Below are 13,383 nucleotides of genomic sequence, written 5' to 3'. Positions count from 1 at the left end.
CCCCAATAGACAAAATTTTAAGTTTCCCATGAGAAGATATCAAGGTAATATGAGAACATATATTGTGCATACTTTCACCTTATTTATACCTAAGCATACGTGAATGTAGCTGATGATGACTGCAGAGCAGTTGAAACATGTTTTATTAATAATTTTATAAAATTGCCAAAGGCAAATAAAGGTATCGATTAGGTGGCTAAATAATTCTTTGATTCTTAGATTGTTAAATCGATGCTGACATGAAGTGGATAGTTTGTAATTAGTATTGCTGTCAAATTATAGCAAGTAGCCTAGATGGCTGTGGATAGTTTGTAATTGGTATTGCTGTCAAATTATAGCAAGTAGCTTAGATGGCTGAAGGAGTTAATTCATTCTACTGAATTATTTTACAGGGGACTGTTCTTTACCTTTGAAAGCAAGTGCTTTTGTTGAGGTGCTTGATATATTCAGCAGCTATTCTATTAAGATTGTGTACAGCGAATTGTAAGTCATCAGCATACAGCAGTATATCCAGCTGCTGTGGGGAAGAAGTCTCCATTCTTTTATAACTGCATTAATGTAGATTATTAAAGGGGTGGAGGGGTAAAAGACCACAACCCTATCGGACATCTTTGTTGATTGGTTTCCGTTCTGATATTGTGTTGTTCACTCCTACTGCAATTAAGTTGTATGTGCATAATTTGGATAATATGAGGCTCACCTGTTGTGGGATTTCATCTTTTTATAGTATTTCTAAGTTTTGCTCTGTTCACTCTGTCAAATGCCTTTTTATAATGAACAAATGCTATGTGGGTGTCTGTATTGAATTCTGTATGCTTCTGTAACAAAATTTCGAGAGTGAAATAACCATCAGTGTATGACTTTCCTTTACGGAATCCATTTTGTTGTATACCTATTTAAGTTGGGGTAATAGCTGGAGAGTTTATTTTTTGTGATGTTGGCGTAGATTTTGTGTCCCAAGTTCAGAAGGCAAATACTCAATGAAAATACCTGTCCATTTTGAACTTTTATTGAGGAGAGTAATTTAGGACAAAAATGCAGAAGTGTAATACTTAAGGTAAGGGTAAGGGTGTATTCAGCCCGAAGCTATGTCTGAACCTCCGCAGAGGTGTGCCTGAGCCGGTGTTTGCATATGGTAGGATGGCCAGTTCCTTTCCGCTCCTCCATTCCCTTATCCCCCACCGACAGCGCGTGGCAACCCATCCAGATCTTGACCACGCCCAATGTTGCTTAACTTTGGAGATCTCACGGGATCCTGTGTTTCAACACGGCTATGGCCGTTGGCTGTAATACTTAAATCCTGTATTATTTGGAGTATGCTTTCATTTATAATGAGGGTTGGGGCAAGTCATTGCAACTTTTTTTTCCTTGTACATATGTGAGCGAGTCGCAAACTGCTATTCTCATAATTAATGAGCTTCATGATCCATATTGATGATATCATTTGCTCACAAATATAGCATTAGTGTTTTTCCTCCTAATCAATACAATTCAGTGTAATACAATTGAATGTCACTTGTCCTCTCTAACTCCAGTAGCATCCATCGTCTGTCTTCCTCCAGGAGCTGCTCAATGACAGCATGTGTCACATCGGTCCGCACACTGACAGGTTGTCCCGACCGTTGCTGATCACTGGTTGCCACATGTCCTTGCTAAAACTTTTCTACCCTACATGCTACTGTACGGTATGGGAGGGCATTATTCCCAAGGGTTTCCACCCACTGTGATAGTCTGTCGCATTTCTCCTTCGGAGAACGGCTATTTTGATGTTTGCAAACAGCTCAACAGGGTTACTTCCATCTCGCACGATGCTCACCACACAACTGATTTCTCAGCGCTCTCTGTGCTACTACCAGCAATCACAGAGCCATCTGTTGTTGTGAATACACGCTATGCCTGCATAGCTTCCACACCACAAGTAGTGGTTTGTGATCCACTGACAAACCTGCAAGAAAAAAAAATAGTTGCAATGACTTCTGCCCCAACCTTTGTATTTAACTTAGCTTGTGAATTCCATATGTCAAAAAGTAAGGACAAACATGAGTGATACAGTTAAAACAATATAAGCAATATTTTGATGTTGTGTTCTGTGTTATACTCATGTGCAGGTTATTTTTAAGACGTCTTTATATATTAACAAAGGTTTTATGACGAGGCATCAGCAGGCTGCATTGCATCAAGGTTGCATAGACTTTTATCAAATAATTGAAGTTTGTTCATACTTTATTTTTTAAATGGGTCTTGTTCTTAATTGACTGAAGATGTCCCGAAAGCAGGACGAAACGTGTCTCATTATTATAGCTAAATGTAGTCTTAATAATAAGAACGTTTCACAGTATTGTAAAGGTGGAATATTGGACATAAGGATTTCACAAGTTAATTCTTATGACAATACGGGCTCAAGCATGTAGTTTATTATGTGTAATTTATGAACACATGAGACAAACATTGTAGAAACATTGTACCTTTCTCATAGTTAAGTTTCCTTATATGTGAGCGATATTTTGAGTGCTGAGAATTCAACAGTAGTGATTTCTTAACTTCTCTGTAAGCATTAATTCTTCTAAGATAGATTACTGTAGAACGGCTTTAATTTTTAATGTTTTTTGCCTGTGAATTTCAGTATTTACAAGGTAAACGAGGTATTGAGAAACCTCCCTTTGATTTACCTGAGTTTATCAAGAAGACTGGTATAATGGAAATGAGGGCTGCTCTACAAGAGAAGGAAGATCAACGAACATTGAAAGCTAAAATGAGAGAACGAACTCGACCCAAACTTGGGAAGATTGATATTGATTATCAAAAGCTTCACGATGCTTTCTTCAAGTAAGTACGTCCACAGATCAATTTTGATTGCATTTGTTTGTGTGAGAACTAGGCCTACAGCTCTTGGGGGTAAATAATAATAGCCTAATAATATTTCACAAAGAGAACTATAGCACTGCATTTGAACGTTACTTTCTTCTGTTCTTTAACAAATTAAACTACATACATTTATATAATTATGAAATAATATTTCAACTATAATTTTTCTAATGCTTCGCCCCAGCTCAAAAGTCTGAGGTGTAAGATAAAAGACTTCATCCAGTGGAGCGTTATCCGGATACGTGCCCATAACGCTGGCAGCATTTCCTTGCTGGATGGCAATTCCTATCCGCTGTCGCAGGAATTCTGTTGAAGATGAGTCTCCAATAATTGCAGACAGTTGTATACCAATATCTGAAATCAGACTTTAGCCTCTTGACACCATGTCCCCATTGTTTCGACTGCGAATACCACGAAGATGTAGTTTATTGTGGGATATAAGTAGAGATAGTGAATTTTAGCATTTTAAAATCAGAAATTTAGCATTTTGATTTTTACATATATAGCATTTTGTAGCATTTATGCTTTTTTAATTTAGCATTTTATAATGCTTTGAAGAAAGATGTAGAATTTTAGTTTTCTGATAAATAGTTGATGTCTTTTGATACGTATTTACCTTATTGTAAGCCGAGCAGTTTTTACTTTTTTTGTTTAATAAATGTCCCTCGGCTTAGAATTGGTATCATTAACATGGCTGGTAAGGTAGACAATACCCTTTATCAGCGCAGTAGGGAAACATTGAAAAAGAACTCCAGAAATCAGTCCGGTGTTATTTAAAGGTGCTCAAATACATCAGCCTCGTGTCAGTAGATTTACTGGCATGTAAAAGAACTCCTGCAGGACAAAATTCCGGCACCATGGCGACTCCAAAAACCGAAAAAGTAGTTAGTGAGACTTAAAAATAACTCAGCTCTGTAGAGCGCACCAGAAGACATGGCGGCAGAGTAAGAGTGGTGTGATGATCGGCTCCTGAACATTGTGTAATATCGTGTGTAACATAAAGATACATGTCCTGTGCAACCAGTGTAAATGTGAAATACTGCAAGCGTGAACGTTTAAATGTAACTAGAACTAGTTGAGAACGGCAGTTTCATTTATTATTAATAATTTCTTTGTGGAGCCAACGAAACACAAGAACATGGCAACCTGCGCTGTGTGTGACAAGGAGCTGGGCAAGAAGAAGAAAGTACAGTGTGGACTATGTGAAAAATGGGCTCACGGTAAATGTAGTGAAATGAACAATGGCAGGTGTTGTGGGGCAAGTACGAGTCAAAAGTGCTATTCTATTGAGGACGTGGTAAAGTTGCTACTAGAGCTGCAAAGTGAAATAAGGGAACTCAAAACTGAGCAAATGAAGAGAGAGTGTGAGCTAGGGAAGTCTATAGATCTCTGCCATGAAAAGACAGACAGCAACACCAAGTCTATTGCTGAGCAAGACGACCTTATTAGGAAAATTAGTGAACAGGTGGAAGCAATCCGGGTCGAGAATTCTAATTTCAGAGCTTAGTTGAAAAGTTTCGGTACTCGATTAACAGAGTCTGAACAATATTCTCGCAGGAACACACTTGAAGTATTTGGTGTTCCAGAGAAAGCCAACGAAGACGTGCTGGAAACTCTATAGGGCATAGGGAGAGCTCTGGACCTTCAAATAGAAGAACATATGATTGATGCCTGTCACCGGTTACCTAGACTACCCGGCCAGTCTCACAGTGGGATCATCGTGAAGTTTGTTCGACGTTCCGACAAGGAGAACTTCATGCAGAGAAGGCGAGTTAAATACAACTTATCAACACGACACCTAGGACTTCCGGACGACAACATCATTTATGTGAACGAAAGCCTGGCGCCGGAGAAGAGGAAGCTGTTAGCACTCGCTCGCAGATTCAAGACGGAGCACAACTACAGGTATCTATGGGTAAGAAATGGAATCATACGACTAAGAAAGAGTGAAGGTTCAAAGATATGTGTAATTAATGAAACTGAAGACTTGAATAAGTTGAATTAGAAATGCCAGCTATGAATTCAGTTATGTTTCATGCCCTTTGTATTGTCTGTAGTATTAGGAAAGTGAGTGTACTCCGAGTCAGGTATGTTCAGAGAGCAGCGGGCCTAATCTTCTTTACTTTCACTTTGCAAGGGCTTCTATTCAAAGTTAACGGCATTCCTACCTCCATTACTTGAAGAGTTCTCTCTAAGTAAGTCATTAAACGTGTATTACCAAAACTGTAGAGGTCTAAGGACCAAGCTTGATTTATTTTATACAAACTTATTAGGTGAGAACTTTGATCTGTTGGCTTTGACGGAGAGCTGGCTAAATTCTTCTATTAGCAATTATGAGCTCTTTGATCAGAGATATAACGTATTTCGATGCGATCGTAATAAAATATCTACAGGTAAAGAACTTGGCGGAGGTGTTGTACTGGCTGTCAGCAACAAATATAAGGCCTCACAGGTTGACATAGATGTTTCGGCTGAGCATGTATGTGTTAAACTTCTGAGGGAAAATCTTGATAGTATCTTTATTTGTGTGGTATACTTTCCGCCTAGTACTAAACTGGCTGCATATAATGAATTTTACGAAGGTATTGAAGCCAGTCCTATTTTAAATAGTAAACAGTTAGTAATATTAGGAGACTTTAATTTACCACAAATTATTGAAGAAAACGATATAACGTGTACATCCGTACGCATGAATAATTTCTTACAATTCATGGGATTAAGAAATGTTAACGGCGTTGTTAATAACAATGGCAGAATGCTTGACCTAGTATTGTCGAATATCACTCACATTACTGTCGACCAAAACTTTCATCCTCTCGTACCAGAGTTCATCCGGCCTTAAACATTACTTTTTGTTACCAAAAAAAGCGAGAGAAATGTAATGATGCGGGAAATAAAATTGTATACAATTATAACAAGGCAGATTTTGAATTGTTATATAGATGACTTTCACACATAGATTGGAGCTTTCTGGAAAATTACACTGATGTTAACCAGGCACTAGATATATTTTATTCTAAATTTTATTCTGTTTTAAATGTCTGTGTTCCGGCAACCGCCAAGAAAAAGAAACGATACCCTTGTTGGTTTACGCAAGAGATAATAAGAAATATTAGGCGGAAAGCATACCATCACAGGAAAATGCGCGAAGGGCAGAAAAATCAGACTTCCCATTTCTTGAAATTCAAAGAATTGAGAACAAGTGTTAAGAAAGATATAAGCATTGCGTATAAAGCCTATATCGGGCAGGTAGAGCACGAAATAGGCGTAGATACTAAGAACTTTTGGGCATTCGTTAAAAGTAAGCAAAGGAACCCCTATGTCATTGTAATGAAATACAATGGAAAAGAACTAATAAGCGACAAATCTGTTGCTGACAGTTTTGCAGGCTATTTCTCATCTGTATACTCAGAGAAACGGGCGCGGTATGATTTACCGAAATATGAGAATACGGAAATAGATCCATTGATGAATGTACTAAATGTTAATGAAATTAGTACTACCGAAATTCAAAACGCAATACGCAAGATGAAATCTAAAAAAGCCGCAGGCCCAGATCTAATCCCTCCGTATGTAATTAAAGGCTGTGGAGATATTTTATTACACCCTCTCTCAATTATTTTTAACATTTCTCTAAAAACTGGAACTTTTCCTACAAAGTGGAAGACAACGCGAGTTAGTCCGCTTCACAAATCCGGGGATAGGTCAGTAATTAATAACTACAGACCCGTTGCAATTTCTTCCGCATTAGCAAAAGTCTACGAACAAACCCTATATCGGCATCTGTTCGAACATGTAGAAATTATCATCAGTGACTCCCAACATGGCTTCAGACTGGGAAAATCGACAACGACAAATTTGTTGGAGTTCACTCATGAAGTGTCGGCAGCCATGGATACAGGAGGCCAAGTGGCTGTAGTTTTCACAGATTTTAGAAAAGCATTCGATAAAGTTGATCACGATGTACTTTTAAATAAATTAGCTTATTATGGACTCTCTCACACCTTAATAAAATTATTTGCATCATATCTCTCTGATAGACAACAATTTGTGTCTTATAAAGGATTTGAGTATTACAATACTCGATCTGGTGTCCCTCAGGGCTCAAATCTTTGACCATTACTCTTCTTACTACTTATTAATGATCTTCCTAAATGCGTACAGTATTCAAACATATTGCTATTCGCAGACGATGTAAAAATTTTCAAAACCATTCGTTCACAGGTGGGCTGTAGATTTCTTCAGAAAGACCTCGATAGCATATCACATTGGAGCGTTATTAACAAGTTAGATTTTAACATTAACAAGTGTCATGTAATGGTATTTTCCAGGAATAAAAATAAAATCAGTCACTCGTATAATATTTTGAATACTAATCTGTCATCAGTGAATTTTATCAAGGATCTTGGCGTGCATCTTGACGCTAAATTGACGTTCTCTCTGCACATAAACGAAGTAGTTGCAGATGCTTACAGAATATTAGGATTTATTAAGAGATGCACACGTGACTTCACAAATCCCGAGGCAATAAAGCTATTATACAACTCCTTTGTAAGAAGTCGGCTAGAATATGCACCAACCATTTGGAATCCCACCTTTAAACTATATGAAAACAAAGTTGAAATGGTGCAAAACAAATTTCTTAGATACCTTACGTACACAATAACTAATAATTATCCTAAATTTGATTTGTATGATGACTTAATGAAACAACTTGGCTATAAGTCCTTAGCAAAAAGACGAGTAATTGCAGTTCTTCTATTTGTCTACAAATTATTTAACAATCTTATTGGTAGCTCTAACTTGCTCTCTCTATTCAACTTGTCTGTCCCTAATCCATCTACACGCCCGAAATACTTTCTACTGCTCTAGATCAAGAACCCATCAACATAGTCATTCACCAGTGTTAAACTCAATTTAAATATTTAATAAATATAGCAATGAGTATAGAATAGATATATTTGCAACTACATACACATCCATAGTAAAACAATGTAAACAAATAGCTTATTTGTTTTCTGTTCCAAGTTAAAATCCCACTTTGCTGATTCCTATTGTTAACCTCATAAATTTAGTTAATATTCTAGTTTCTAGTTATACATCTACCTCATCATCATTATTATCTTCGATAACATCACTACCATCATGTATAATTACAGTACTAATGCAGCTTTAAAGCACTTCGTAAATCATTTTAATTGTAATATTTTAAATACCTTGTTATAATATGTGCATATGTAACTGAATATTTGTAATACTATGTTACTGAAGAAAAGTGTATTTTTTATTTCATTTATGACTTTATTTTACAAGGACTTTCATAAGAGGTATTATAATTTTAATTTAATATTTGTTTTTATCTAATGTAATAGTATATGCATATGTGTTTCACGTCATTAGGTTTGTACCTGTCTGAAGCACAATAAATAAATAAATAAATAAATTATTATCAACCTTTTCTTGAGAAATGTTATTTAGGTAACATGTTGTTAACTCTCATGACAGTTATGAATAGTGCAAATCTAGAAGGCAGTGACAGAACCAAGCAGTTTTTAAGCATGATCCAGTGGGATTTTGTATGAATACCCCCCTGTAAAACGTGATGTGTGAAATTATCATAAACAGGTTGTCTTAAAATTTGGATAGCATTCCCAGCTAAGAACTGGAAACCGTCTTTTACAGACGTCTCTCATTCTTTCCTTGTCATTCAGGATCCCTTTATAAGTTATTCCCACTTAAAACTATACTCGGATATGAGAGTTATTAAATATTGTATTGTTTACAGAATCTGGCCTGAATTACTCTCTGATTTGGAGGTTAGTATCGCTAATCATCTGAACATTAATAGATCAAAAAAAGTGTTGAATCTCCCTTTGAGAGTATCAAATGATATAAATATGTCTTTCAATAAATGAAACTCCAATTGATAACGATTCATTTACTTACATTTAATGAATAATTTTCAAGAGACATCCGTATGGAATTTGGAGTCGACATCAAAAGGGGAAAACTGGCCAAGGGCATATGAAACTCCCATGAATGAGATAATTAGTTCTCTAGAGTATGATGAGATGAGGCCTCTTTGATAAAAGAAATTTCACTATGTGTCTCAGTCATCGCCATCCATTAGACCGAGCTCGATAGCTGCAGTCGCTTAAGTGCAGCCAGTATCCAGTATTCGGGAGATAGTAGGTTCGAACCCCACTGTAGGCAGCCGTGAAAATGGTTTTCCGTGGTTTCCCATTTTCACACCAGGCAAATGCTGGGGCTGTACCTTAATCAAGGCCACGGCCGCTTCCTTCCCACTCCTTGCTCTTCCCTGTCCCATCATCGCCATAAGACCTATCTGTGTTGGTGCGACGTTAAGCAACTAGCAAAAAAAAAATAGCCATCCATTAGTACTTCACAGAGTTGCTAGGTCACATTGCATCGCGCGTTTTGTATCACTAATTTTCAGATGACCCCAGATATAAGACATGTTTATGTCAGAAGTATCCCTTCCAATTGCAGCATATTTAAGCTCTATTGCCTCCAGCAAAACGTCATATTTTATAGGAGTCGTGGATAATCTGTTGACATTCTTCCTGTGAAGGAAATATTAAGTAACTAGCTGATGTACCCGTGCTTCGCTACGGAATTCTAAATTTTATACAGAATTCTAGGTTAGGTAGTGTAAACGTCGTGAGCAAGATTGTATTAAGTTTCATAGCTCTTAAAGTTGCCCTAGAAGCACGACAGGCAAGTCACCAACGTCTTTTCTCATATGAAGACTGGGTTAGGGAATTTTCATTGTAATGGTAGGCCAGTCAAAATCAGGTTGGGGAGTTTTCATTATAATGGCCTGCCTTTATAGATTCTCAGAAAGACTCTTTTAGTGGTTTTCCCAACTGAAATGAACATGGGTCATTACAATGACGTCAGTAGGAATGGCGCGATTAAAAGCAATGCCTTCATATGAAATACTCGATCAAATGAAAAACCACACATTTTCTCACTTTTAACGAACAGTACTATGCTGCCGAACTAACAGTCCAAAACTACAGAGCTGGAATGCCCAAGATACAGACATCCGTGAACAATGTTCGTCCTTTTCTTGGCAGGGGGGAGGGGGTTTCAAATAGTGGATAGTCCCAGGGCAAAAGCTATGCCCGTTTACTTATCTGTTTCCTGGGAGTACCCGATGAGTCGGAAAATCTCAATTCTCTACACTGGCGGGGGAAAGAACTATCTGACGTGGAGGCAATTTTTCCTTCAAGCCAGAGAAGAAACCACATCTTCGCTGCTAATTTGGAATTAAATTAATGTGATTTAATGAAAGTGAAGAGGAAGAAGCTTTTCCTAAGAAACGGCTCTTTTCAGGGTTGAATTTTGAGTTGTTTAGTGAATTGTGGTACTATAATTTGGAATAGGGCTAAATTGTAATTCCAGACCAGTTCATACTACTACTCCTACTACTCCTACTACTACTACTACTACTACTACTACTACTACTAACTGAGCCTCTGACTTAAGTGCGCACACTGCTCATTCAAAACAGCGCGTCAGAGTAGGTATCGAATAGCTGGCATACTATGATGAACCAGTGTGTTACGTACCAGCAGTATCAGAAAATGTATGAACCAGAGGATTGGCATGCTAAAGAAGAAATATATCTAACTCCTCAGCTATTTCCCGCCAGTATTCAGTTAGGCTGTTATACTCGGTATGCAGCAGTAATCCCATCTATCGGAGTTGAATGTCAGCATAAGAGACAGAGAACATTACAACAAACATCGGCCAGTATAATGTTATTGTTGATCTATGTTACGCTCTTTCGATATTTTAGGCCTTCACATTATTAATTGTTTTCCGGTTCTGACATACCACTCTTATCATAGTCGGTATGGTAAAACCGAATAAAACATAAATGATCAGAAATTATATTCTCTATAACTTTTGTTATGTAGTACTTTTCCATAGGACCAAGAGGTATTTAAAAATTAAATTTTAGGTGCCTTCCCCTAAACTACCATTTCACCCAGGGTGAATAACATTGTTTTTAGCTTAAACTGTAGTTTGTTATTCCCCGACTCTATATACCGATTTCCATTAAATTCTGTTTACCCATTTTGTCGGGGCTCGGCGTTGATATGGACTTAGCAACAAAAATCCAAATTCATGAATATCTGTGTTATCATAGCCGGTATGGTAAAAATGCATAAGATGTAAATGATCAGAAATTTAATTCTATATAACTTTAGTTACGTAGTATTTATCGATATGACCACTAATAATATAAATATTTGAGAATTGAATTTTACGCCTTCCCCTAAACTACTATTTCACTCAGCGTGAATAAAATAATTTATAGCCTAGATTGTAGCGGCTCACCCCCCCCGACTCTACATACCGATTTTTATTAAATTCTCTTCAGCCGTTTTCTCGTGATGCGTGTACATACATACAGACAGACGGACAGACAGACAGACAGACAGACAGACAGACAGACAGAAATTACGGAAAAGTAAAAACTGCATTTTCTTGTTACTGTGGACATGATCGATACAGAAATACCATTCTTTTCAAATTCTGAGCAATGTACAGACAAAACTCTTATTTTATATATATAGATTTTCTCATGGATGTTATCACTGCAGGAACTCTACTAACAATTCTACTAAGTGAAGCTTTTGAAATTCTTGCATTGTCTCCAAACATTACATGAAAAATCATCCGTAATGCTTTTAAAAAGTGTTTGATCTCAAATGTGCTTGACGGCACAGAAGACGATGCTCTGTACGAAGACTGTGAAAGGGACAAAGAAAAGTGACGATGAATCTGAATCATCTGATGGTGATGATTGATTATTGTCGGCTTGTAATTGAATAAATACAGCAATATTAATGTGAAATTCCATTTACAGAGAGCTAATAGTAAAATTAAATGCACAATTTCATCATACTTTATTTAAAGCATAACAGACAAAAAACAACAAATTTATATTGATGCACAGCAGAATAATAAAAATACTGCATGATGTTCTGTGAGTGCATGAACTTCTGGGTTAAAGTTTCCAGAGTTAAAGTAAAAGATATTTTAAAAATATATATATTTTTTTAAAAGTTTGGTTTTGCATGTATATTGCATGTGGGTATAAATTTCACATTTCGAGTAAGTACATTTTGCATTTCATCACATATTTAAAAATTGGAAATTGGATGAATGGTCAGGAAAAATGAAAAGTACCAGATTGTAACCATATTTCACATACCTGTAAAATTACTATTGCAAAAAAAATCACAACTCCAAGATATAAGTAATGGAAAGGACAAACAAGAGATTAGATTTATCTTGTGATCAATTATTTCAGTAGGATGCATCTGTATATTAATATTTTATTGTATTATCTAGGTGGCAAACAAAACCTCGTATGTCCATACATGGAGATCTTTACTACGAGGGTAAGGAGTTTGAAACCCGACTTAAAGAGAAGAAACCAGGAGATCTGAGTGAAGAATTGCGAACTGCATTGGGGATGCCAGTAGGCCCCAATGCTCACAAAGTCCCACCCCCTTGGCTTATTGCAATGCAGCGATATGGACCACCTCCATCATACCCCAACCTTAAAATACCTGGTTTGAATGCTCCTATACCTGATGGTTGTTCCTTTGGTTACCATGCAGGTGGTTGGGGAAAGCCACCTGTAGATGAGACAGGAAGACCATTGTATGGAGATGTATTTGGAATTCAAGGGCAAGATTTCCAGGTAAGTTGTGTTAAGCCATGGTCTCTGGTGTTTCTGTAAAATATATTTTTGAATTTTCCCCAACTCTGTAATGGCATTCATAATATTCACTAGTTATTGAGAATTCTTCTTGAGTGATAATATTGATTTATGATAGCTTATCAGTATATTATTATATTAGTTATACCATTACTAGAATATCATTTTGGGAAGGTTAAAGAACCATTAATTCCATGTTTATTTTTGAGCAAAAGGACTGGTAATTTGAGTGTTAGCTATTCATAAAATAATAAAATAGAAACTTATGGTACTATCAATCATACCAAACACATAAGTAGTCAGATTGAAAAAAGAAAAGAAAAAACACACACACACGGCGAGTCCCGTAAGGGTTGCTGTTCCTTCCTGCATGTTCCGTGTCTGTAAATGTGAGCGTCATTGCTGGTTCTGTACGCTCATAGAAAATCTTTCAACTTCAAAGAAGTGGATAATCAGCTTATAAAACATTAAAAAACAATAAAACTTGCTAATTACAGTAAATAATAATATTTTCTTGCAGCTGGATATCTTGGGCTTAAACTTTGCACTACCGTGACTTTGTAAGGCTGAAATTTCAGTTTTCTTACCTCTCGCCATGCAAAAGAATATGAAACCTCACTTTACTGAGCCTGTTTCCTTAAAGATTTTGGGGGGGATCGTTCAAGTCTTTTACAATTATCTTGAATTTTTTTATCAGTTCAGTTGTTTAACTTATTTTTTGTTACGCATTGAACCCACAGTTGTGAGATTATTCA

The 13,383-nt window shown here is 36.7% G+C and overlaps 1 protein-coding gene across 1 annotated transcript in view; it reads left to right on the top strand.

Annotated features, from left to right (window-relative positions):
* Sf3b2 (splicing factor 3b subunit 2) overlaps positions 1-13,383 on the top strand; it is a 107,270-nt gene that overhangs the window by 82,276 nt on the left and 11,611 nt on the right. The window contains exons 10-11 of the mRNA XM_067145197.2: positions 2,624-2,826; positions 12,256-12,610. Coding sequence (XP_067001298.1) covers positions 2,624-2,826; positions 12,256-12,610 — 558 coding nt within the window. The remainder of the gene's footprint in view (positions 1-2,623; positions 2,827-12,255; positions 12,611-13,383) is intronic.

The sequence above is a fragment of the Anabrus simplex genome, chromosome 4 (assembly GCF_040414725.1).
Source record: "Anabrus simplex isolate iqAnaSimp1 chromosome 4, ASM4041472v1, whole genome shotgun sequence".
In the NCBI taxonomy this organism is placed as follows: Eukaryota; Metazoa; Arthropoda; class Insecta; order Orthoptera; family Tettigoniidae; genus Anabrus; species Anabrus simplex.
Note: the sequence above shows the minus strand (reverse complement) of the source record. Positions and strands in the feature narration are given on the sequence as shown.